General features: G+C 40.3%; 1 protein-coding gene across 1 annotated transcript in view; it reads left to right on the forward strand.

The window, feature by feature from the left end:
• The first annotated feature begins 405 nt into the window (after positions 1–405).
• Positions 406–27,282, forward strand: part of CDS1 (CDP-diacylglycerol synthase 1) — a 64,591-nt gene continuing 37,714 nt past the window's right edge. The window contains exons 1-3 of the mRNA XM_017530252.2: positions 406–1,038; positions 15,328–15,455; positions 20,117–20,213. Coding sequence (XP_017385741.1) covers positions 922–1,038; positions 15,328–15,455; positions 20,117–20,213 — 342 coding nt within the window. The 5' untranslated portion in view covers positions 406–921. The remainder of the gene's footprint in view (positions 1,039–15,327; positions 15,456–20,116; positions 20,214–27,282) is intronic.

Here is a 27,282-nt window from a genome sequence, read left to right on the forward strand (position 1 = left end):
AACCAGTCCGTCCTGCCAGACAAGTTTCTGGTCCTGTGAGCTGCCACCTGCCGCGTGCGTCAAGCTGATCTGGTCGGGGAGGCGTCTGAAGGAGCAGTGCTGAGCGCTGTCAACATTTAGCGGGCGTCTTCGAGCAGCTCCTCCAGCCCTCGCAGGGGCCGTGGGACTTGCGGACAAGAGTTCCCAGCTCACTTCCAGCCTGCGCCGGCCCCGCCTCCGCCTCCCAGCTCCTCCCGCCTCCTCCCGCCCCGCCGCTCCCACCTTTTCTCAGGCCCCCACCTGCCCGCACGCAGAGGCGGGGGCGGGGCCGCGGGCCGGGACCGTGACGTCACCGAGGGGGCGGGGCTGTGGGAGCCGCAGTGCAGCGCAGAGGGGCGGGGCCTGCGGCGGGAGAGCCGGATCGCCGGGTCCGGGCCGGGAGAGGTGTGCCGCGCCGGGAGCCGCCGACTCTGAGTCCGGCTCTGGGAGGCGGGGCGGGGCGGGAGGAGCCTGCCCGGGGCTGGAGCCCCGCGCGGCGCTAAAGCGGGTCGAGCGTCCTCCTTTTCTCCCCGCCTCTTCTCCTCCTCCCACCTGGGCCTCTGCGTGGAGACGCGCACCTGGCAACCGGAGGCCGCGTCCCCGCCTTCTCCGCTGGCGCCGGGCGCCGGGAGCCTGCCCGGGACCTCGAGACGGCCCCCGGGGCCCGCCCCTCCGCTGGAGCCGCGCTCGCTGCAGGCAGCCTCGAGCGCTCTCTCGTTGATGCCGTTTTGGAGGTGACCGGCGCGGCGGCCGCTCTATGCTGGGGCAGCGTTAGTGGCAGCGGCTCCGTGGGACTCCAGGGCGCGGCTGCGAGGTGGCGGGGCGCCCCGCCTGCAGTACCCCGCGCGCAGCTCAGGTTTCGGGGCGCTTGAGGAGGCCGCCACGGCGGCGCGGGAGCGGAAGATGTTGGAGCTGAGGCACCGGGGAGGCTGCCCCGGCCCAGGGGAAGCGGTGGCTCCCCCACCCCGCGAGGGAGAGGCAGCCGGCGGCGACCACGAAACCGAGAGCACCAGCGACAAAGTAAGTGGAGCCGCGAGAGGGGGACGCAGCGCCCTGACTGGGTCCTTGGAAGCGGGACACCTGAGAGCAAGGGTGGGGCCGGTGGAGCGTCAGGTGAGGCTGCAGGCTGCCCGCGCACCTTCCTCGCTGCCTGGCAAGACTTCCTGCTTCCCCAGAGGGGGTCTGGATCCCCGATCCCAGTGGCGGTGCGGTTCCCAGGGTGACCGCGGCCGCGGCCTGGGATACTTGGGTCGCTCAGCCAGGCTGCAGTTTAGCTTCATCCCTTTCCGGTCCCCTCTTGAGGATCTGGGGCCGACGCTGGAATCAGGATGCAGACCTGCCCTCCTAGGGGCTGCAAATTTGTAGCTGCCACCTCACTCCTCTTCTCGGTAGAGGGAACAAAGTAAGGACTGGAGACGTGCACCTTGGGCTCTAGCATTTCATTGGATCCTGACGCAAGAGGCTTGGCTTCTCGCGCTACCCCACCTGCACTTTTATTTCCTCCATCCTTTTTCAGTATGATAGATTTTGGAGGTTTGAAAATATCATGCACGTGACATAGTAGTAACCTTCCAGCTTCTTTTGAGTACACCTCAGACAGTGCAATTCTTCTGTCTACCAGTAGATTTCATTTAACTCGACACGTTAATTCATGAAGACTTTTCACTCCCTTTTCTATAGATTACTCTTCTTTCACATTTAAGAGTAAGTAGATGTAATATTACTATTTAAAACTAGAAAAGAAATTCGGCTGTGTTTGGTAATACAGTGGTACAAGGAAGAACTTGTGAAGAAATGCAGTTTTATGACCTTATAGACTGGGTGGTTTGGGAAATTGGGCCAGCGAATAGATTGATTTACAAAACCGTTTGTTTAGAAAATTCCATTTTATTTGGGAAGCCTGAAACACGTAAACTTCTTCTAGAAGCACACCTTGGAAGCAGACATTGCAGTTTGAATTACAGAAGTGAGGTGGATTGCCCAAGGTCAAGTTCGTGCCTCTTGAAACTAGAACTTAAGTTTCCTGATTCCTTTTCTTCTGGTTTATGTGATTACTGAGAATTTCTGGCAGTTCTGATTTGGGGAGGATTCCACGTGAAAGTTGATGTTAATGAATTTCATGTACCCCAAATTACAAAGCCCTAATAGGAACATATCACATGATATCACGAAATAAACATGATTCTCAGGACTAAAACTTTAGAATCAATGGGGTAACGCTTTTTTCCTCTTACCCTTGATGGTAATTAGTGGAATAAAATGCATCTGTAATAGAACATATGTGTCAAGGAATTACCTAAAATGTAACAATTTCCAGCTACTGAAGGTTGAAGTTACAAAACTAGAAACAGTGGGCTGAGAATAGTCTTTGTGAAAACTGCCTTGGAAACTAGACCCAAAATAGAATTAATTAGGTTGAGATTTGTTTTGTTTTGTTTTTAGCACTGGTATAGTTTAGCAGCAAGGAAATGCCAGCTTCTCCATGTTGACTTCCTTAACTCGATAAAGCTAACAAGCTTTTAGTAAGAGAAAAAATGTTCAGGAAGCCATGCATAAAGTATCTTTGGAATTAAGTTTTTTTGTTGTTGTTGTTAACACCATAATGTATTTAAAATGGAAACTACTCTGTGGTGTGATTTGACTCATTAAAACTGTTGTCTCTAGCTATCTGTGACTGAGTTACCTCGCTGCATATTTATTTATCAGTGCCGTACTGTTGGCTTTCCTTAATACATGTCCAGCTGGATTTTGTTTTCTGAAAGTAGACATTGTTATATGTAACCTGTTTTGTCACGATTTCTTAGACAAGGATGAACATATTCAAACCATATCTAAAATACTTTTAGAGTTTATCACAAGGAACTTTCGACTTAGCAACCTTATTGATGTTGAACTCTATCCCTGTCTGTCCTTTCTTATCAGGGTGTGTCTTTGAATACACCTACATTTCCAGGTCAAGGGCTATTTTAAAATCAGTTTGCACATTGGAGGCTGGTTAATATTTGGTCAGTTCAAACTCTAAGGGGCTTCTTGTTCTGTTGCAGTAAAAGCAAAACCCTTGGGGAATTAGTGAAAGAAGTGAAGGAGGTATATTGTATTCTGCTATTATAATACACTCCCATGCATTGCCATTTTGTAGTGTTTTGATAATAGTGTTATTATCATATCCGGACTAGTGACTTATGCTGAGAGAAGGCTCAGTGATCCAGAGAATTAACATGTGAAAAAAGTACTTATTAACTGCAGGAGAATGTTCCCAAGTGTTAAATGTTGGAGTGGTACTTGAAAAATGACAAGGGACCCCCTCAAGGAGTCCTGGAGGAGACATATATGAGTTAGAGTTATTAGAAGTCTGTACAAGGCTCATTGTTAGTATAGAGGCATGCTTGGCCTCTACCTGGAGACTACAGGAAAAGCTCTAACCAGTGGGCGGGGGTTGAGCTGGGAAGGAAAAATTCTTGGGACTCACCAGTTTTGCAAAGGTTTGGGTAGGGTGTTCTAGGCAAAGGACGTATGGGGTTTTTTCTTGAGTCAGCATTCTAGGCACAGGGTTGGAGATACAGAGGAAGAGATAATGAAGGTCCTGAGAGCAAAAGGAGGAGGCATTGCTTAGAGCAGTGGTCCCCAACCTTTTTGGCACCAGAGATCAGTTTTGTGGAAGACAGTTTTTCCACGGATGGAGTCAGGAGAATGGTTTCAGGACGATTTAAGTACATTATATTTATTGCACTTTATTTCTATTATTATTACATCGTAATGTATAATGAAATAATTATACAACTCCCCATAATGTAGAATCAGTGGGAGCCCTGAGCTTATTATCCTGCAACTAGAGAGTCCCATGCGGGGGTGATGGGAGACAGTGACAGATCATCAGGCATTAGTTTCTCATAAGGATCCTGCAGCCTAGATCCCTTGAGTGAACACCAGGGTTCATGCTCCTATGATGATCTAATGCTGCTGTTGATCTGACTGGAGGTGAAGTTCAGGCGGTAATGCAAGTAATGGGGAGCCCCTGTAAATGCAGAGGAAGCTTCAGTCGCTGGCCACTCACTTCCTGTTCTGTGGCCGGGTTCCCAACAAGCCCAGTTCCTAATAGGTCGGTACTGGTCTATGGCCTGGGAGTTGGGAACCCCTGGCTTAGAGGATATCATCAGTGGTGCTTAGGAATAAGGGCTGAAAAAGAAAATGGAATTTAGCAAAAGATCTAAGTAGAAGCAGGTTTAGGTTGAGGAAGCTGAGAGGTAAAATGTTGGTAGTTATTGTTATAAAGTGGCAGGGAAAGGAATACAGGATGGCAGCTAGAGAGGACAGGAGGATTAACAAAGATTTTTCTTTTTAGGGGAGGGGAAATATATATTTCTGTAAAAGCCAAGTGAGTAAAGACGTTGAAGACAATAGGCCGGCCCTAGGAAAAAGAAAGCAAACATGGGGTAGAGGATTATTGGGATATCCAAGGAAAAAAAAAAAGAGGGATATATGTTCCTTCCTTAAGAAAGAAGGAATGAAAGGAGGATACAGGAACATTTTGAAAAGCAGAAAGGAGAAGACCAAGTGTTCAGTGCCTTCAGTTTTCTTAGTAAAGTAGGAACTCAGAAACAATAAGCTTCAACGGATCTTAGAAACAACTTTGTTTAACCCAATTCATATATATTTATATTCGTATATATTTGTAAATAATTTGGTACACAATAAATTTGTGTTCAGTTGAATCTTCCTGTATAGTTCTATAATAGTTACCTTTTGGTCATTTCGTATTACACTCCCCAAAAATGACAGTTCAAATGTGTTCCAGTCATATTTGGTGTTATGTGACTCTATGTGTTAGGAATATCCCCATTTAATATTAAATAGGAATATCCCCATTTAATAGGCAAGATAGAGAAGAAGAAAAGCAGTGGGAATGATTTAGGCCTAGGGAATGCCAGAGGTCTAGGACGTAGAGAATTAGAGAATCAGCAAAGCCAGGATTGAAGTGGATGGCCACAGATTCGGGTCAGCAGGGAAGTGGGCTGGTGAGGATCTGATGGGTTGACTGGGAATGAGCATTGTAAGGGAAAGAGCTAAGACCTGACTTATATAGAGACCAAGGGAAAACTTTCCCTCTGTGCTCTGAAGACTTGCCAGAAAAAAACTTAGAAGAGATTAACAGGAGATTAATGGCAGATTGATAGGAGAAATGGAATACAAATTTATTAACTTGTGGGGTGGGAGGTGGGAGACAGAGTGATTACCTGAACCCCAGAAGGGTGTACAGAAGCTTATATACCATCTTGAGGCAAAGATGGTCCTGTCATGTAATTGAAACCTCATAGGGAGCAGCCCTCTGAGAGAATAGATGGTGAATGTTTCTTTCAGAGCTTTAAAGGTGTCAGACTCTCAGTTACTCTTTCTTAGATCCAGGTAAGAGAGGATTTCAGAGAAGGCCTGGTTGTATCAATGCATATTTTCTCTACAGATGCAAATCTCTCTCACAAAAGACAGCTTTGCAGGGCTGTTTGTTTGCAGGCCCTCTGAATAGCCATCTTAAAATAAGTCAAAGAAAAAAAAAAAGGAAAAAAACCAGAAAAACAAAAAACAAAACAAAACAAAGTCAAAGAAGTATAATTTGGGGTGAAATATTCTGATTTCTTTTACTTGCTACACCCTGAAGTGGGAGAAAAGAGGGTAAAGAGGGTGCATATTGAAGCTGCGACCCTTCAAGGGGAACACACGCGGAATAGTGTGCTTTCAGGTAAGGTCTGTGTGTGCTTGGGCATGGGGCTGCTACTTAGAGAGTTTGGTTTGTGAATTTGAGGGGAAAACAATTCAGAGATCAGTTAACTTCCGTCCTCCATTTGAGATGTATGCAGCTTCTTTTATAAATACATTATTATTTTTAAATAAACTTTTAATTTTGGAATAACTTTGATTTATGTAACCACCCCACAGGTTTTTCTTGCTGCCCAGATAGAACTGAGAATTGCAATAAAGAAAGAGTTTAATGCACACAGATCCAGCTAAACAGGAGGCCGTAATTTTATTAGTACTCAAATCAGCCTCCCCCAAAATTTGGAGATTAGACTTTTTAAAATATAGTTTGATGGGCAGGGGATTAGGGAATGGGTGCTGCTGATTGGTTGGGGAGGCAATCATAGGGGTATGGAAAGTGGTCCTTGTATGCTGAGTCTACTTCTGGGTGGGGGCCACAGGAGTTGTTGGTCTGCGGGGAGTTATCCAGTCATCAGAAATGTAAGAATCTGAAAGGGGTCTATCTTTTAAAAGGCCAATCTTCGCTTCTTTATTAGGGATACTATGTATAGGAGTAATTGGAGAAGTTATAATTTGTGATCTCCAGAGCAGTGGCTGGTAGTTGTTTACATATAATCTCAGCAAAATTCAGTTCCCTCTCATAATCCTAAACTTGTGACCTTTTGTTAGTTTTATAAAGGCAGTTTAGTTTAGGGAAGGGCTATTATCATTTAACCTATAAACTAGATTTCTACCAGAGTTAGCTTGGTTCTTACTTGGGAATGACCATGGGCAGCTTAAAGGTTAAAGGCAAGATAGAGCTGGTTAGGTCAGATTTTTTTCACTGTCATGATTTTCTCACCTTTATAATTTTTGTAAAGGTGGTTGGTTTCATTTATAGAAGGATTACAAAGATTTCTGTGTACTTTTCACTGACTGTCCCCTAAGGTTTATATCTTACGTAACCATCGTACGTTTGTCAAAACTTAAGAAATTAACATAGCTATAATTTCATCTAGACTGCAGATTTTATTTGGAAATTCACTGGTTATCCCACTGTCCATTTATTGCCCTGGGATACAGTCTGGGCTTCAACACTGCATTTTGTCTACTTTATTTATTTATTCTTTTGAGATGGAGTCTCACTCTATCGCCAGGCTGGAGTGCGGTGGTGGAATCTCAGCTCACTGCAACCTCCACCTCCCAGGTTCAAGCAGTTCTCCTGCCTCAGCCTCCCAAGTAGCTGGGATTACAGGTATACGCCACCATGTGCAGCTAATTTTTGTATTTTTAATAGAGATAGGGTTTCACCATTTTGGTCAGGCAGGTCTGGAACTACTGACCTTGTGATCCACCCGCCTTGGCCTCCCAAAGTGCTGGGGTTACAGACGTGAGCTACCATGCCAGGCCTTTATTTTGTTTTTATAAACAAAAAGCCCGATTTTGTTCTTGTAAATTACTTCTTCATTTTGATAGACTTCACTATAGGTTATGCTGATGTCACCTATAAGTATAATGAACATTTTTTATAGTTTTTCATCTATATCTAGGCCATTAATAAAAATATTAATGTTCAGATCAAGATTTCTGGGCTACCATTTGGGCTGATACTCCCTAATTGTTGATCAATTATCAGTCAATATTACCACCTAAATAATTTTCCATGATTCAGCTTTTATCATGCACAGCATATTCATTTCATTTAATAACGTTTTTCAAAAATGCTAGCTGGTCTCTAATAGCAACCAAACCAAGTGATAAGACAGAGCTGGGTTTTTAGCCTACTGCAGTGAAGGAGAACACTTACACAGAGCCTTGGTAGTATTTCAGGGGGGGAAGGCAAGGTGTAACTTATTTGAGAGTTGGAAGTTTGGTTTAAGGCAGGTCTTTAATGTGGGGAATTGATTAGGATTGGGTAAGGGTCACAATATGACAGTTTGGGTTTGATGGATAAGTCAGATAAGGATTTTGAGGCAAAAGTTTTCAGTCTGAGGACTAAACTGTTCATTGATACTTCCTTTCAAATAGTTGATGCGTCTTTTAGAAATTTCTGTAAATAACCTGAACTCCCAGCAAGAGTTTCTAGGAATACTAAAGTTATACTAATGAAAGAGTGAATCATAAAGGCATGGTAATGTATTAGTAAGCTATGTATGGGTGAGGAATGGTAGTTAACTTGAGATTTCTAAAGAATATCTGAGGGTTACCACGTGAATTTTTACTTACAGTTTATGATCTTTAAACAATTCATGTTCTTATTATTTTGAGAGGTATTACCATAGAATGTTATCAACTACATCAAGCTTTGGATGTGTGTGTACCACAGTGGGTTTTTTGAGTCTGTCATCCTAAGGAAGAACCTGAGGCACAACATAGAATTTAAAGATGCTACTTGAACCAAATTTAAACACTGCTTGAGCCAAAGTGAGAACAACTGCCTGGGACATACTTCCAAGTTGTCTGGGGGAGTTCCTTGGTTGGCCTTTGTTATAAGCAAGTTTTTAAAGGCAAAAAGTAACAAGGAATGGGCTGATACAAAGTTGTTTGACAGGAATTCTCATTGCCTTACAGAGATAATATTGATGAGTGATTGGCTATTCATTTTTAAAATGTAAGGTATGAGTTACAGTGTCTAGTGTATGGCATTTTATGGCTACTTGGTATCAGCCCAGAACCAACATAGCAAGTGGCTTGAAGAAGTAATTGTTTAGCTCAACCAATTGAGAGATATGACTGCTGTCACATTTTAAATGCCTCTCTGGGCCTAATAATTTAATGAGACTCATATTCTTCAAAATAAGTTTCTTTTCTTTTTTAATGCAAACAATATTTTGTTTGTCAAAATACACTGGGGGAAAAGTGAGACAACTTAATATCTTCTGGAAAATTATGAAGAAAAATTAAGATATATACACATGTTATATGAGTATTCTTTATGTGTTTCTGAATTTCATTTTTGTAGAATAGACTCTCATATTTCTTCCCAGTTAACACAGATAAATACTAGGGTTTGGTGTGTTTGTTTTCCTTTAACTATTCTATGTTTGGGGATGTCTTTTCCAAAAATACAGATTTTAATTCAGTGTAAAGAACATAGGTAATTTAGGAAATTATAAACATATTTCTTGAGGCTTAGCTTGGCTCTGTGCATTCAGTAAATGCTTGTTGAGTGCCTATTATAAGCAAAACACTGCTTGAATGTTATCTTTTGTGGCTTTTTTATACTCTGAGAAAATGGTGTGGGGATTTGTTGCTCAGCAACTAACTGTAGAATATACTAATCTCTTGATTTATAAAGTTTCACTGCATGGAATAATGATATAAACTAATTTACTAGTGCAAGATAATTTATAATTTGTAAAATACTTGCCTATAATTAATATCAATTTGAGCATGTTAACAATCACATAGACAAGGAAGATAGCTTTAGTTTACATGTGAGAAATTGGAATTTGACAGCCTAAACGCCCTGCTCAGGATCACGGTATTTAGAGCTAGGATTTACCTGAAATTTTCTAATTAAAAAATGTAAAGGAGAAATCAGGTGTGTGGTCCTAAATGTATAAAATCAATTAAAACATTTTTAAAAATTTAATACCTTGTGTGATTTTGGACTAATTTTATCTTTTTGAATCTATGAAATGTTCACATTGGATTAGAAATTTTTGGCTGAAAGCCTGTAATTGGGTGATTTCTGGCGCCTAGGTTTAAAACAGCACTTCAAGTATTTCCTTACTTACTTATGATCAATTACAAGAAATGATTAGCTTTTATTTCATTTTACAGCTGTTTACACTTTATTTGGTTGAGAAATGTTTCAGAACTTATTTAATGAGAATGACATCACATTTTGCATCGACTCTAGAAATGGAGAGAAACTAATTTCATTAATGACCAATTGCTGTATGTATGTACATGTTTTTATGTATTTAGGTAGAGTTTCTGTCACCCAGGCTGGAGTACAGTGGCATGATCGCGTCTCATTACAAAATCCAACCCCCGGGTTCAAGCAATTCTCCCACCTCAGTCTCCTGAGTAGCTGGGATTACAGGCACTTGCCACAATGCCTGGCTAATTTTTGTATTTTTAGTAGAGACAGGGTTTTACCATGTTGGCCTGGCTGGTCTTGAACCCTTGACCACCTCCCAAAGTGCTGGGATTACGGGCATGAGCCAGCATGCCCGGCCAACCAATCATTTGATCATCCCTGAGATACCCCAAGTTTATTATTTCTCTAAGTATTTACTTATTTTCTTATCATCAGAAAGAGGTGAAAGATATTTTTCAGGTTATGTCATTAAATGTTTGCTTAAGATTTTTCTCAGAACTATCAAGATTTTAAGCTTTTGAAATATGAAATTGAAAGGCACAAGATGGGAGAAAAGAGTCTAGTTCAGAGTGAGGAGCTCATACCTATAGAAATTTATAGCTGCTTTTTGCAAACTTCATGGCTAAGAAAGCAGTGTTGCTTTTCTACTTTCTGGCTGTGGTTGTGTTCCCTTTATTTGCCAGAACCCATGTCCAGCTATTTAAAAGCTTTCTGCAAGGCTGATGTAGCCAATCTGACTTTATCACCTGGCTGGCCCAGGTGGGATCTGACACCCTGACAGTTAAGGTTTGGCTCTCTGCTACCTTCCAGTCTCAAGCAGGTCATTTCACAAACAATGTGGGGCTGTATGTGGGTCAGTGAATATTTATTAGGCCCATCTGGAACGTTACATTTATCTCAGTATCTAAAAATCCCGATTTGGGAAACCAAGTTAGACTCGTCTTTCAAAATTATGCTTTTTATTTTTTCACCCACTTAAACTATGCTTGTACTTGAACTGTCTCAGAGTTGCGGGTTTGAACAATTCTGTGGCACACTATTCATGTAGAGTTCAATGTAGATAGTGCCCTGGAATTCTGCATATAGTAGTCCTATCTGTAATAATGCATACTGCTTTTAATAAATATGAGGTTGATACAAAAAGGTATACGCAATATAAGGATAAAAGAAGATAAGGATACCAGCTAGGGACCTAGGTGACTTATCCTCTCAGAGGTATTCCTTCCTTGTCTTGGTAGGTTTACAGCATACGTTTGCATCCTCTGTCAACCTTAAATAATGAGTTTCGAATATATGATTATTTGAGCCCAAAGCTTGAGGATGGCCACTTTGGAGCTTAGGGTCAAGTTGCCCTGAATGTACACTCTGATGAGCAGCAGTTACAAGGTTGTTTTTTTTTTTTTCCTTAGATGGAGCTTGCTGTGTGCCCCAGGCTAGATGGAGTGCAGTGGCGCAGTTTGGCTAACTGCAACCTCTGTCTCCCAGATTCAAGCAATTTTCCTGCCTCAGCCCCCTAAGTAGCTGGTATTACAGGTGCACTCTGCTGCGCCTGGCTGATTTTTTGTATTTTTAGTAGAGATGGGGTATTCACCATGTTGGCTGGGCTGGTCTCGAACTTCTGACCTCAAGTGATCCACCCGCCTCTGCCTCCCAAAGTGTTGAGATTACAGTCTTGAGCTACCAAGCCAGCCTACAAGTGAGTTTTTCAGGAAAAAAGAAAAGGCAGTTCCTAAGTTATTTAACAAGAATTTACATAAAAATAAACTATCGATTGACTATAGGTAATTCTTTGTATCACAGATTCTAGGAAGATAAGGAGTGAGACAGTGAGTCTGGAACAAAATGCCTTTAAGTAATTGCTCCCAGGCTTGCATGGTGTGACTGAAGTCCCATACTCAGGGGCCTGATAAACTTTACATACCTCACATAGCTCAGTCAGCTCTGAGCTATTTTTATTTTCTTGCCTCAATCAATGTATTTTGATGAAGTTATAATTATCATTTTTTGTGTGTGTGTGGACAATACTTTTGTTATACTAAGAAGCTTTGACCAACCAAGGTCCCAGAGAGTTTATGGAAGATTTATAGCTTAATGTAAATGTCTATGATCTGTTTTGATTTAATTTTTATATGTGGTGTGAGGTGTGGATCAAGGTGCTTTTTTAAAATTGTTCCAGTACTGTCTGTTGAATTACCTTTGCAACTTTGTTGTTAATTTGTTGACCATATGTGTGTGGGTTTATTTCTGGACTATTCTTTTCCATTGATCATTTTGTCTTTTATGCCAATACCACATTGTCTTGATTACAGTAGCTTCATAAGAACTCTTGAAAACAGGTAATATAAGTCCTTCAACTTTATTCTTTTTTCAAACTTGTTTTCGCTCGTCCTTTGTGTTTTCATAGAAATTTTGGATAAAATTCTCCAAAAAAGCCTCTGGCATGTTGACAGAAGAAAGTGATGCTCAGCAAGGCTTGTACAGTAAATGAAAATGGAAATGGAGGGAGGCCAGGCATGGGTGGCTCATGTCTGTAATCCCAGCACTTTGGGAGGCCTAGGCGGGCAGATCGCTTGAGCCCAGTAGTTCAAGACCAACCTGGTAAACATGGTGATACACCATTTCTATGAAAAATGCCAAAACAATTAGCCAGGTGGTGGTGCATACTTGTAGTCCCAGCTATTCAGAAGGCTGGATTGGGAGGATGGCTTGAGCCCAGGAGTCTGAAGGTTGCCGTGAGCCAAGATCACTGCATTGCACTTCAGCCTGGGTGACAGAGTAAGACCCTCTCTCAAAAGAAGAAAAAGAAAAAAGAAAAAGAAATGGAAGGAAAGACAAATGACAGATTTGGTGCCAACTGAATGTGTTGGTTAAAGGAAGCAGATGTGAAGTGTTAAGTTGATGCCCAAGTTTCTTATCTGAGTAATTGGTTAACTGGATTGATGGTTCTCCAAAGCAGGAATTATAGGAGGAGGCAGCATTTTGATGTGGAATAGAGAGAAGTCCATTTGCTTATGTTGAATTACAGATGATGCCAGTGGAAAACCACCTAGAGATGGCATGTTGGAAGCTAGAGACAAATTTACCAGGAGTCATCTGTGGTCCACGAGATCACGTGGTGGTGGGAGAACACAGGCCCAAGATAGAAAGTTGAGGATCATTAAGTTATGAGCTTGAGAAAAAGAAGCTATGAATTTTTAGGTTCTTGTAAACATCTTAAATACCTTCAGCCGGTGGCTTACCCCTGTAATCCCAGCACTTTGGGAGGTCTAGGCAGGCGGATCACCTGAGGTCAGGAGTTCCAGACTAGCCTGGGCAACATAATGAAACTCCGTCTACTAAAAACATGAAAATTAGCCGAGTGTGGTGGGGCACACCTGTATTCCCAGCTACACGGGAGGCTGAGGCGGGAGAATCTCTGGAACCTGGGAGGCAGAGGCTGCAGTGAGCTCAGATCGCACCACTGCCCTCAAGTCTGGGTGATAGAGTGAGACTCCATCTCAAATAAATAAAATAAATGAATGAATACCTTCATTCAACGTGCACAATGCTGCATGGCTCTATTTGATCATTAAAAGTATTACAGTACTTCTTCCCTTCCCCTGATCTCCATTCACACTCTTGTTTTCCTTTTCAAGTCTAGCATCTTTGTAAGAGTGTATACCTTAAATACAGTAAAATAAGGGCCCCTGCTATTCTCGTAGATGAGTAACATTGCTCCAAAATGCCACTATTTAGAAATTATCTTGCATTCTTTAATTACTAGATAAGTTTTTATTTTGTTTTTCTCTAAAGGGTATAAAATAGAAATCAGGAGCTTAAATGATGTAAATAAAAGCAGGACTGCCTGGTTGATTCTCTGGAGAGGAGAGTTGCAGCACATCACCATTATTGCCAAGTGGACTTGGAAGTGGCTTGCAGAGAACTTCAGTATTTTTCAGAGCACAATTTGAATGCCAGTCTGATGCTTTTAGTATTTTATAAGTAAGGAAACCAGTGTCTGAGCTCCCTTGAGGAAGTGATTTGTCCTTTGTCTCACTGCTAGTTAGGGTTGAGGTGGAATTAGGGCTGGTGATTCCTGATTCCTAGTCGCATGCTCTTTTTGGTGGATGGTGATATTGCCCTAGAGACCTGCTTCATTAGTCACCATACCCACTACCTTAATACCACCCCCTTAATACTCTGGGTTATTAAAGGTGAAAAGAAAATGGGAGGGAAAAGAAAAAAAAACCTGATGTGTTCCCTTGTTCCAGATGTCAAAGCTCTGTGGCTTATCAGACTGACAGCAGGTGCCCTGCCGTTTTCTGAGGGGATTTTCTGTCTGGTTGTTTGTTAGTTACCATCTCTTGCTATTTAAGCAGCTTCAGGGGCAACGGATTCTCTGTCACAGTGGGAATTTGACATTTCTATTTCATTTGTCATTTCTGGTACATTGACATTTAATTTTGTAATTGTATACTTAAAAAGTTAGTAACCTAAACTAAAAACTAAAGTTTATTAGTGCTTTATCAAAACTGAAAATACTCCCAAAGGCTAAAATTATATTTGGTGAGCCTCCTAATGAGGAATTAGAAGACTTGGTTGAATCATAATATTAACTTACTGCTTATTTGAATTTACTAAGTCCTTGACACTATACTAAATGCCTCATTTTAGGGATAAGGAAACAGTTCAAAGTGGTGGCGATGTTTGCTGACGTTTTGGAGCTAATAAGGGCTGAGTTTGGATTAAGAATCCTCAACATTCTGAATTGTTGGGCGCTCTTATTTTTCGGATTTTCTCAGGCTCCATATCCTGCTCAATATCTATTTGTATTTGCCTTGAGGGAATATTCTCTTTTCTCTAGCCCAGTTCAGCACCCGCACTCCAGTTTCCTCCTCTGTAAGCCACTCTCCCAAGGTGTCTGTGTGTTTATCACTCATACCTGAAAGTTGCCAGGGTAGGATGGAGAGGATGGGGCTTGAGAGGGGAGAGGTTGTAAGAGAGGGAAGAACATGGCAGTGGAGATTTATAGCTTAAAACTGAGCATTACATGAAATTTCTGTTTTGAAAACCCTATCCCTGGAAATTCTGCAGTGACCACCTTTGTCTAAAGGCCTAGAGCCCCCGCCATCTCCAGCATACACACTCAGCTCTTGTATATGCACTCAGAAGTCAGTTTTTGTTTTAAATAACTTTTTAAAAAATCTCATCACCAAATGCTATTGATCGTAGTTTGCCTATCAGTAAAATAGAAATGAGGTCTATATGACCTTCAATTGAGATTCTCTCTTGAGGATTTAATAAAAATGATGGAAGTTGAAATGTTTAAAAATATATGTGAAGTGCTACACTCAGGTGAGATACTACTCTTATTGTTGATGCTTTAATTGTAATCAGATTTATAAAGGGACTCTTAACAGCTGATCAGAATCTACATGGAACTAACACCATGAACTCCTGGTTAAGTGGCAAAACAATACTTATCTGATTTTAGGGGTAAATTTCTGATTTAGAAAACATGGAAGCTTCTTTTGTGTCTTTCGTTTAAAATTATCCTTTGTATTATTAACAGTAGATTTTAGCAAAGGCAATCAAACTTTCCTAACAAAGAAGTATAGTAGTGCTAAGATGTTCAAGATAAGTTAATAGTTGTTTCTTTGTTTCAGATTTTGTAACTGAGATTTGACACACTGAGCAATAAATGAATGTGTTGGCAAGCATGTGTTTTTTTAAATATGATTTTGCAAAGTAATTTGTTTTTCTAATTTTAGGAAACAGATATTGATGACCGATATGGAGATTTGGATTCCAGAATAGATTCTGATATTCCAGAAATTCCACCATCCTCAGATAGAACCCCTGAGATTCTCAAGAAAGCTCTATCTGGTTTATCTTCAAGGTATGATTGGATGAAGAGTATATCTTAGTGTACAAGATAGGCTTTGAGGTTATCCCTCTCCATGTAATCAGTCTGACTTTTTGTAAGTTTTCTAGCTCAAAAAGACCACCTAATACCTGAGGTATAGTTCTATCTACTTAATGTATATCCACACTTAAAACCTTGTGAAGTACAAGAAAACCAAGACTGAGAGGTAATTATTGAAGGTTACTGAGCTAGTAGATACAGACCTGAGATTCTTGCCTTCGGCTGTCAGATTCTGAAGTCTGTGATCTACTTACCATGTCAGGTTGCTTTTTCTGGTATCAGAACACCTAATAAAGAAAACTCCATAGTTTCTGTTCCCTATTTTTCAAATGCCAGACAGAAATAGGTATTTTTTTTTCTTTTTTCTTTTCTTTCTTCCTTTTTAAAATAAGATGGGTTTTCACCGTGTTGCTGAGGCTGGTCTTGAACTCCTGGGCTCAAGCAATCTACCCATCTTGGCTCCTCAAAGTTCTGGGATTACAGGTGTGAGCCATGGCACCATGCCAGTATTTTTTTTTCTTTTAACCAAGTTTAAGATTATTGTCTAAAACTCCACAACCCATTACCATTTTATATTTGTGCAACACATAACAATGTTTAATGACTACAAAATTTCAGCTAATTATGTATTACCCTTCATTGTATGCTTTAGTAATGTGAATTATAAAATTTATAAAAGCAAAATAAACCTAAGCTTTTGTCCAGATTAATGTGTGAAGTGTTACAAATTGGAATGAAACAATAGTTTCCCCAACATTTTGACACTATGACACAGTAAGAAACACATTGTACACCACATTCCAAGACACACATAAATATATATTTTAACTGCTGCAAAAATGTTATGAATTCTTCCCATTGCTATATGTAATACCTTCTGATTTCTTTTCTATTTGATGCTATCCTATGTTATTGAACAAAAAATTCTGCATGTAGCTTACTCAATTGATTTTTTATCCTTGGTTCATAGCCTGCAGTCTGAAAACCAATAGTTTAGTCATATCTAGTAAATGTAATATGTTTTTCTTTTTTTTACTTTGTAGGGGATAACCATTTTAGGATACGTTGGTTAAAAGCAACATTGTCGTATTTTTAAACTGATAGAACACATCTTTGATCTACTATTAAAAGCATGATTATTTTAATAGTTCTTGTTCCCAGTTGTTTTCATGACCTAGTTTGCAGATGTAACTTTGCGTTAAAATCTCATCAAGTCTATCTCAGACCTGAAATTTTGTGTAGTTGATATTCTGTGAAAATAATGTTGGATTCGTGTGTGTCATTCATAGTAAGATCTTCCTTAATCACGAATTTTTTTTTTCTGATGTAAAGTAACAATAGCAAATACCAGCAGCAAATATTTATTTAACATTTACTATGTGCTAGCATTGCCTCAGGCACTTTATATGTATTGACTAATATTCTCATGGCATCCTCATAACACAAGTATTTAAATGTGGAAACGTAGGCAGATATTATATATCAAGGATCATGTAGCTAGTAAGTTATGGAACCACATTCTAAACTAGTTACTGTGGCTTCAATGTATGTATTTTTATCTATGATATTCATAAGTGGATTGGTTTTAGAAAACGAACAATGGATGGTATAATGGTTTCAACCTTCTCAAGAAACTTCTCTACAAAGATTACATGAATGTTACAAAATCTGTTTTATACATTTTTATTCTGTTTTTAATCTAATATTGAAAATAGACTGTCTTGCAAAGGCTTAGAATTTGTAGATACATAGAACTGAAAATAGTAATTACATAAGAAATGTACATTACCTGCAGGAAAAAAAAATCCTATAGTCCTCCTGCCAAGACATTAATATTTAGAATACTTTGGTGTTTACTCTTTGAAGCTTTTTTCGTGTGTGTGTGTGTGTGTGTGTGTGTGTAAAGCAAAAATAGATTGTGCTGTTTTCTACCTTACTGTTTTCATTTTTATTCGGTGGTATTATTAGGAACAACATTTCATGCTCCTAAATACTTTTCAGGAACGTTTTTAATGTCTATATGATATACTTTGTTATGTGGCTATAGTCTAGTTTATCCAACTCACCACCTACTGCTGGGCATTCAGTTTATTACTAAATTTTCACAATTAAAAATACCTGTACATTGGACTTTTTCTTTGTAGCAAACTTTGCTTTAATATCCATAAGATAAAGTCCTAAAAGGGAAATTGCTTGGTCAAGTTTATGCCCTCGCCTTACTTTTTTATTAAACATGGTTTTGCTCTGTTGCCTAGACTGGAGTCCAGTGGCTCAGTCTTGGCTCGCCGCAACCTCTGCCTCTCAGGCTCAAGCAGTCTTCCCACCTTAACCACCCAAGTGACGGGTACTACAGGCATGAGCCACCATGCCTGGCTAATTTTTGTGTATTTTGTAGAGGCACAATTTTGCCTTGGCTTATGGTCCTTTATTTACCTCTGACTAGATTAGGGACCTAGCCCAGTTTCCTAATCCATCCGTTAATCCACAGTTAGTTATATCTGTGCAACTACATGGAGCCTTTCAGCCACAGCATTTTTGACTCTACGCTCACTTTTAGTTCTGCCCCATGCTCATGCTTGCATGAGAAGTTTATGTCTACGTAGTTTGTTAAACGTGGAGGGAAATAAAGTTGAATGAGTGCAATTTGACTACCTTATAAAGAAACTTGGAAGCTAGAAAAAAAAATGTATGTTGTTGGTATTTTAGATCCTGTGTGCAGAAATGACATGATAAAAGGAGTATTTGAAAATGGTGTTTAGTTGGTAGTATTTAAGCTATATCTGAGAGTTGTTGAAAGCAAGGAATGTTATCTTTTTTCTTTAGAGACAGTATCTCACGGTTTCCCCCACACTGGAGTATAGTGGCACAATCATGGCTCACTGCAGCCTTGACCTCCTAGGGTCAAGTGTTCCTTCCACCTCAGCTCCCTGACACCCCCTCCTCCCCCAACTAGCTGGGATCACAGGCGAACACCACCACGCCCAGCTAATTTTTGCATTTTTTGTAGAGTTGGGTTTTTCCCATGTTGCCCAGGCTGGCCTCAAACTCCTGGGCTCAAACAATTCCATATCTTACGAAGGCGGCAAATATTTCTTGGAATGAGGGAATGAGGGCTGGGGTGGTTCACACCTGAAATCCCAGCACTTTGGGAGGCCAAGGCAGGAGGATCACTTAAGCCCAGGAGACGAGTCCGGGCAAGATAGTAAGACTCTGTATTTTTTTTTTTTTTTTTTTTTTTTTTTTTTGAGACGGAATTTCACTCACGTTACCCAGGCTGGAGTGCAATGGCGCGATCTCGGCTCACCGCAACCTCCGCCTCCTGGGTTCAGGCAATTCTCCTGCCTCAGCCTCCTGAGTAGCTGAGATTACAGGCACGCACCACCATGCCCAGCTAATTTTTTGTATTTTTAGTAGAGACGGGGTTTCACCATGTTGACCAGGATGGTCTCGATCTCTTGACCTCGTGATCCACCCGCCTCGGCCTCCCAAAGTGCTGGGATTACAGGCTTGAGCCACCGCGCCCGGCCGACTCTGTATTTTTTTAAAAAAAGAGGAGTGAGGACCCGTGCTTAGAATACAGTGCATATATGTTACTAGTCTTTAAGTTGAATCAAAATCTCTTGTAACATAATTTAAATGCTACCAGTTCAGTTAATAAAAATCAGAAAAATCCTAAAGAAAAACAACAATTTCAGATGTAGAAGTTGTCATTTGTATATAGGAAAATTCAGAAATCAACATCCATGTATTTAAGTTATTCTGAACTTTTCATACAGGAGTGCCAACATTTTTTATGACACCATATGTGTGGTGTTCACACAAGGAGTGATATTTGTATGGGACACTAGGGATGCAGTGTGAGGCTCATGGCGGTGGTGGGGTATGGTCAGGCATCTCTGGTCCTTACAGTGAGGGTTGGGAGATATCAAATCTCAGCATGGCAGGGACCAGCCACTGTACCAGCAGGAAGGTTCTGCTCTGAGGCACAAAGAAAGACCCAAGAATAAGAAAATACTTTTACTAAAGGCTTTGCCCCTAATCAAATAAAGCAGGCAGTACACTAAGTAGTAGAAGGGTCCATCCATCTGTCTTTATCCTCAGTGGCTGACTTCTTAGGTAACTGGCACCTCACTCCTTCATTTCACTGAAATCACTGTTGTTTTAGTTCGGTATTATCTTTCATTACTTTTTCTCATTGGCAGTCCGTGCTGTCTCTACCATCTTCTTAAAATCATTACTGTATTCATCTACCATCCTAACTGAGCATCATCTCTTTTGAGGGCTTTTGTACCTGGCCCGTTCTTCCCCTTCATGTGATCCCTGGTGGGATGTGTGACTTTCACATCCACCATGACCACCTAACTCCTAACCTCACGATTTATTCCCCACTCACATTTAACAAAAATTATTTTCTTTCTTGGCTAATATAACTTTAAAAGTTAGTTTATCTCCCAGTGTGTGAATGAATGCTGTTTTGTTTTTTTGTTGTTGTTGTTTGTTGTTATTAAATAAAGTGAAGTAGTGGAATCTTAAAGTATAGTTAAGGAAAATTTCTAAATCTGGCAAATCAATACTGAAACCACACAGAAAACCTTAAGAACACATTAAATCCTAACTTTACATTTTCTTTGTAGGTGGAAAAACTGGTGGATACGTGGAATCCTCACTCTAACTATGATTTCATTGTTTTTCCTGATCATCTATATGGGATCCTTCATGTTGATGCTTCTTGTAAGTGTTTGGCATTTTCCTAAGCGTCTCTTGCTTTGTTTTTCAACATTTGTATATGATTGAAGTAATTTTTGCATATCATAAAAAAGTTAATTCAACACTCAGTCATAGCGTATATAGTTCCTTTAAGTGTCTTTTGGTTCATGATGTGATCTGACCTACTCTTTTCTGTTTGTAAAATGGCTACTCAATGTGTTCATCCAGCAGAGACCAAGATTGTATAACAGGTACATGTCTATGTGTCTGACATTGTGCCAAGCATATTTTATAAAAGGTATGACACGAGCCTGGGGAACATAGGGTGACCTCATCTCTACAAAAAAAATTAAAAAAAAAATAAGCTGGGGGTGGTGGTTCCCGCCTGTAAACTCCAGCTACTTGGGAGGCTGAGGTTGGAAGATCACTTGAGCCTGGGAGGTCAAGGCTGCTGTGAGCTGTGATTGTGCCACTGCACTCCAGCCTGGGCAACAGAGTGAGACCATCTCAAACAAAAACAAAAACAAAAAAAAGGCAGAAATATACACATATAACATCAACATATGACTATTAGCTGGATCCCTGATTAACTCAGTGTAATGGCAGAAACATACAAGTAACCATATGAATAAATAGTATGATAAATACATAAGGTAAGTTCTATGACAGAACACGTTAGGAGTGTACAGTAGAAAAGCACCTAATCCAGTCTGAGGGAGAGACGAGGAGGGGCTTCCAGAAGAGACTGCCGAAGCTGAGTCCTGAAGACTAGGCAGGGAAAGGAATTTCAAAGTGAGGACATCACAGGAGGGTCATGGAGGTAATGAGAGGATGTGGTACATTGCAAGATCTGCAGGTTGCACATGTAGAGGGTGTCTATGTAGGGGACTGGAGAGGCAAGGAAAAGCCATTCTGGGAGTTTTGGATTTTGGTGTACGTGGGAAGCTCAACTAGTCATGAAGTCAACTAATATTTAAACCCTTCATTCATTCATGTAACAAACGCTTCAGAGATGCCTGCTATGTGCCAGGCATTTTGTTAGTTCTAGGGATGATACAGTGGTACTGAGAAAAATGTACCCATCTCTGCCCTCATGGAGCATACCGTCTGCACTTTGAAGAACTGATTATGTATTTACAGTCAGATGCCACCTGGTGACATTTTGGTCAGTGATGGACAACTATATGATAGAAGTCCCGTAAGATTATAATGGTGCCAAAAAATTCCTATTTCCTAGTGATTTTATTCTAGTTGCCAACAGTATTCAGTAAAGTAACATGCTATACAAATTCATAGCCTAGGACCAATAGGCTGTACCATATAGACTAGGTGTATAGGAGGCCACACCATCTGGGTTTTTCTAAGTATACGCTATGATGTTTGCACAACAACAAAATTGCCTAAGGATGCATCTCAGAACGTATCCCTGTTGTTAAGCAACACATGACTATATATAATCACAAACTACAATAAGCATTTGAAAAAAAAGAATGATACTCAGAGAGCAAAAAGGGAGCTGGGAAACTTTCCAGAGGAACAATGCCAAGCATGTGAGCTGCAATCTGAAGGTTGAGTGGGAGTCAGCAAGGTGAAGGACAGAGCCTGGGGGAGGACGGTCACAGGCAGAGGATATCTGTGTACAAAAGCCCAGGTGCCTAATGCATGAAACATTTGAAGCCCGCAAATGTTGGAACTAAGGAGAAATGCATTTGTTCAATGCGTTCGTCAAGCATTTAGGCAGTGCTGAGCTTGGTTTGACGATGCACAGCGAGAGCCTGCTCTCAGGGGTGCCCTGTGGCCTTCTTTGTTAATTTTATCATCATTGTCACTTCTTTTGATTCCTTCTCAGTTAATCCAGGCTCTTATGTACTCACTTCCTTCATCTCTGGTTGCTCTTGCCTTCTTAGAAATGTGTTTATCTTGCCAGGTACAGTGACTCACACTGTAATCCCAGCACTTTGTGAGGCCAAGGTGGGCCTTGATCATGAGGTCAAGAGATCAAGACCATCCTGGCCAACATAGTGAAAACCTGTCTCTAAAAAAAAGAAAAAGAAATGTGTTTATGCATTTTGCCAGTCTCCCTCCATGTTCAATTCTATTCATAGCTCATAAGGTTATGAGCTATATGACATGGTTTTCCTTTTATAAATAAGTTTTGATGTGAAATTAGACATGATGAAAAACAAATTCCATCAGCTCTTGAAGCCACTTAAAGTGACTAAGCACCTCAAAGCCTCTTTCACTTCTCTTTGTGTCCTCTCATTAGTTTTGCACTTCCTTGGGGAAATCAAGTAATGAAAATGAATAAGAAGTTAATTTCTTTTTCTGTTAATTTGCTAAGATCTTAAAGTGCTTTTTCTCACAAAGGAAAAAAATGGTTAATAAATAGGATAGACCTAATGTGAGGGCGGAGGAAGCCAAGGTTGAAAGCCAGGTGGGCAGGTGTCTGGGTTTGATTCCAGGTAGAGGCCCCCAGCTCCCATTCTTCTGTCGCTGAATATGCCAAGGGCTAAAATGATCACCATTGGCCCTGGGACTTGGGCATTTAAGAAGCAAGTGTGTGTAGAGTACTTTTCAGTGCCAGGTGGTGAGTGGGCAGGCTTGAGGAAGAAAGAACCAAGTGAGAGCAAGGAGCTCAGCAACGCTTTGTGGGTGAAGGGACCTTTAGTATGATCTTGAGCAATCTGTCAGGGTGGAGGGAGCACTGTGAGCAAAAATCCTAGTGGCTGGAAGTGTGCCATTTGGACCTTTGCTCATGGTGCTCCCTGGGTGGCAGAAAAAGGTGTTTTTTGTTTGTTTGTTTGTTTGTTTGTTTGTTTTTTAGCACAGGGCTGAAAAATAATTAGAGATCAGATTCTGGAGGGCCTTGCAATACTGTGTGAAGAAGTTTGGGTTTTATTTGGGAAGCAGTAAGGAGCCATTGAAACTAAGGGAGATCATTTGAGGTATTATTCTCTTTTAGAAGAAAATGTTGATCTAAGGTATCAGAAACCACCAGTATCCTAGATACACGGACTTAGGCAGGTTTGGTGGGTTCCCCTGTGATCACCTTACATTTTTCTCCAAACTGAACTGTTGAGTATAATAACTAGGAGAAAAATTTGTGGATAAAAACTGTTTTCTAACAGCTCTTTGTGACAAAATTCAAGACAGTTTTAAAAACATGAGTGTATACATTTGGATTCGGATTTTTAAGAGAACTGTTAAGTGTGCCTACAGTACTTTAGGTTTTTTGTATATTCTACTACAAAAGGAAAATATGATTTTATTGCAAGTTATTTGCTTCAATTGATGAGTGTAATTAAAGAAGAAAATAAGAATATTAAAGATCTGGCCAGGCGCAGTGGCTCATGCCTGTAATCCCAACATTTTGGGAGGCTGAGGCAGGTGGATTATTTGAGGTCAGAAGTTCATGACCAGCCTGTCCAACATGGTGAAATCCCATCTATACTAAAAATACAAAAATTAGCTGGGCGTGGTGGTGTGCACCTGTAATCCTAGCTACTCGGGAGGCTGAGGCAGGAGAATTGCTTGATCCTGGGAGGCGGAAGTTGTAGTGAGCCAGGATCAGGCCACGGCACTCCAGCCTTGGTGAGACAGTGAGACTCTGTCTCAAAAAAAAAAAAAAAAAAAAATCTAAGTAAAGTAGGTTTGAACTGCTATTGGTTATTTAAGTTTATTATATACACATACATGCATATATATATATTATGTTTAATATTTATGTTAAGAGAATATGGATGGTACACACACATATAGTTGGTACTTAGTTGATATTTATGTGTTTTAAAACCATTTCTATTCATATTCTTAACTAGATCATTTATATTTTGAGAAGTACAAATTGTATCTAGCTTGGAGTTGCCATATAATGTCAGCACTCAAAAATGACTAATTCAAGAAAGTTTTATTAAAAATTTCTAGGAGGCCAGGTGCGGTGGCTCACGCCTGTAATCCCAGCACCTTGGGAGGCCGAAGTGGGTGGATTGCTTGAAGTCAGGAGTTCAAGACCAGCCTGGCCAACATGGTGAAACCTGTCTCTACTACAAATACAAAACATTAGCCAGATGTGCTGGTGCATACCTGTAGTCCTAGCTACTCTGGAGGCTGAGGCAGGAGATTCACTTGAACTCAGGAGGTGGATGTTGCAGGAGCCGAGATCACGCCACTGCACTCCAGCCTGGGCAGCAGAGTGAGACTCAGTGTCAAAAACAAACAAACAAAAACTTCTATGAAATTATAGCTATTTTAATATGGAATGCATATCCATGTTTCTTAAAAGACACTTTTTTTTTCCTTCAGCCTATTTGTAGTTTTTAAATTATTGTATTCACAGCTTGGAATCACTCTTTCTAAGTGATGGATTTACTAAGGCATGTTTTGATTTAAAGGCAGATATGAACATACAGAAATAATGAGAGGTTTTTTTTTCCCCCTTGCCTTCTAGGAAACTTGTGTTATTAAGTTTTAATCCATGCTATGTAATTTACTTTTAAATAGTGTGTTTACTTTTGGCCAGGTGCAGTGGCTCAAGCCTGTAATCCCAGCACTTTGAGAGGCTGAGGCAGGCGGATTGTAAGGTCAGGAGTTCAGGTCCATCCTGGCCAACCATCCTGTCTGTACTAAAAATACAAAAATTAGCTGGGTGTGGTGGCATATGCCCATAATCCCAGCTACAAAGGAGGCTGGGGCAGGAGAATCGCTTGAACTCTGGAAGCGGAGGTTGCAGTGAGCCAAGATTGTGCCATTGCACTCCAACCTGGGTGGCAGAGTGAGACTCCATCTCAAAAAAAAGTTTGTTTACTTTTTCCCATTGTGAGAGTTGTGATAAGTGTATTCAAATTATTTTGGAAAATAGATAATTAAAAGTAATCATCCCCAGCACTATTGCCCTATTGTTAACAACGAAAATGCAATTAGTAGTGCTACTTGATATATTTTATTTCATAATTTTTACTTAATTTATATTTGTCAAACCCATGGTTATAATAATGATGTGACTAACACTGTGTATCCTGCTTTTTAAGCTAAATATCATATCAAAAGTTTTGTGGCCAGATGCAGTGGCACACACTCATATTCTCAGCTATTTGAGAGGTTGAGGCAGGAGGATTGCTTGAATCCTGAAGTTCCAGTCTGAGTCCAGCCTGGATAACATGGCACAATGTTGTCTCTAAAAAAACCAAAATTAAAAAAAAAAAAAAAGATTTGTGGTGTTTTATGGTCTTTATAATCATTAGCTTTACCAGATTGTCTGCTTGATGGAATGTAATCCATTATGCAGTTATTTACTTAAAGTGAATGAATAACAGAATTCATTCAGTGCATTATTTAAAGTTATTTAAATCATTGTGTTATTTTTAGACATTCAGGTTATGTTCTGGTTTTTTTTCTATTGTTGTTGTTTTTTTATTGTGAATAACACTATCCTGAATATATTAGAGCATAAACATGCTCTAACTTTATATGCAGGAGTACTTTCTTAGAAAATATTTGCGAAGTGAAAATAGACACTCATTTGGGCAGTTCATAGGTACCATAGTTCATACTCACAATGTCCAGATCTGAACTTCTAGTCCATACCTCAGCCATCCTGACTAAATCTGTTGTCAAAGTTAAATAGGAATACAGAGACAAATCTCTATGCAAAGCATTTTATTTGGGAATGTATGTATATTTTTAAAAAAACAGAATTGTACTTCAGAGCATACACCCAGACCAGGGTGGTCTTTGGTATATCTAAAGAACAAAGAGAAGGTTGGGAGTTTTGTTAAACAGAGAAATGCTGCATACTGTTTTGAAATAAAGTCCATTGGCTCTATGAAGTTATTGGGAGTTGTCAAGCTCTGATTGGTGAGTGATAGTGGCAGGTAAAACTAGCCTTAGAGTTCTGGCAGATTGTTGTTTCAGCAGCCACTAAGTAAAACTGGTTTGAGAGTATGACCAGCTGTTTCAGCAGCTGCACTTCGGATAATTTGTGGAGCAGGTGCTATGCATCCCGAAGGCATTTTCTGCTTGGCGTCTCAACTCTTATTTTAGTTGGATATGACTAGGATGACCCAATTCACATAATTCATATTGTCTACTTTCCCAAGCCTTCCTTAGTGTTGCCTGCCTGACTGCCTTTACTCTTGTCACCTCTCCAGTCCATTCTTTCCACCTTATTCTCCTAAACACTCATGTCCAGTCATGTCCTTTCAACTCCTCGGTGCAGCAGTCCTTCCTGCTGTTTCCTAGGATTACAGGACCAGGCTTATCTCTCTCTCCTCCTTTGTCTTCCAGCAACTCCACCGTCCTAGTAGTTCCCTTAACACACCTCATTCCCTCTACAGATGTGACTCTGCAGATCCTTCTCCTCTGGCTCTGCTGCTGCCCACCCCCTACCCCTGCCACAAATGTGTCTGCCTCTACACATATCCATTTGCCTATTTCACATGGGGTTGTAGCCGTGTTTCCTCCCTGAGAGACTGTGAATAGGAGGAAACTCTCTGTGAACAGATGCCCTATATTATTTCTATAAGCCCTTAGTAACTAATAAAGAGTAGACAATTAAATATTGGCTGTTGTTAAGGTTCTGGAAACATTAATTGGGCCAACAGAGTCCTACAAGTGTACGTTGCTACCAGCGATGATGGTGTGGAGTATCAATTTCTGTATAATCATCCAGTCCTAGAAGACACACATATACTTTAAGGATTTTGAACTAGTATTTTGAACCTTTTGTTTTCTGTTTTCATAGCAGTTCCATATTGTCTTTGCAAGCTATAGTTTTAGATCATATAAGTATAATGTGTGCTATTAAAAATACTTTTGTTATTCCCTCTCAGTAAAATACAAAAACTAGCAGAAGACAAGAAATAACTAAGATCAGAGCAGAATTGAAGGAGATAGAGACACGAAAAATCCTTCGAAAAAATATCCATGAATCCAGGAGCTGGTTTTTTGGGAAGTTCAACAAAATAGATAGACTGCTAGCCAGACTAATAAAGAAAAGAGAGAAGAAATCAAACAGACACAACAAAAAATTGTAAAGGGGTTATCACCTCTGATCCCACAGAAATACAAACTACCATCAGAGAATACTATAAACACC

Source organism: Cebus imitator, unplaced genomic scaffold (assembly GCF_001604975.1).
Source record: "Cebus imitator isolate Cc_AM_T3 unplaced genomic scaffold, Cebus_imitator-1.0 Scaffold64, whole genome shotgun sequence".
Lineage (NCBI taxonomy): Eukaryota > Metazoa > Chordata > Mammalia > Primates > Cebidae > Cebus > Cebus imitator.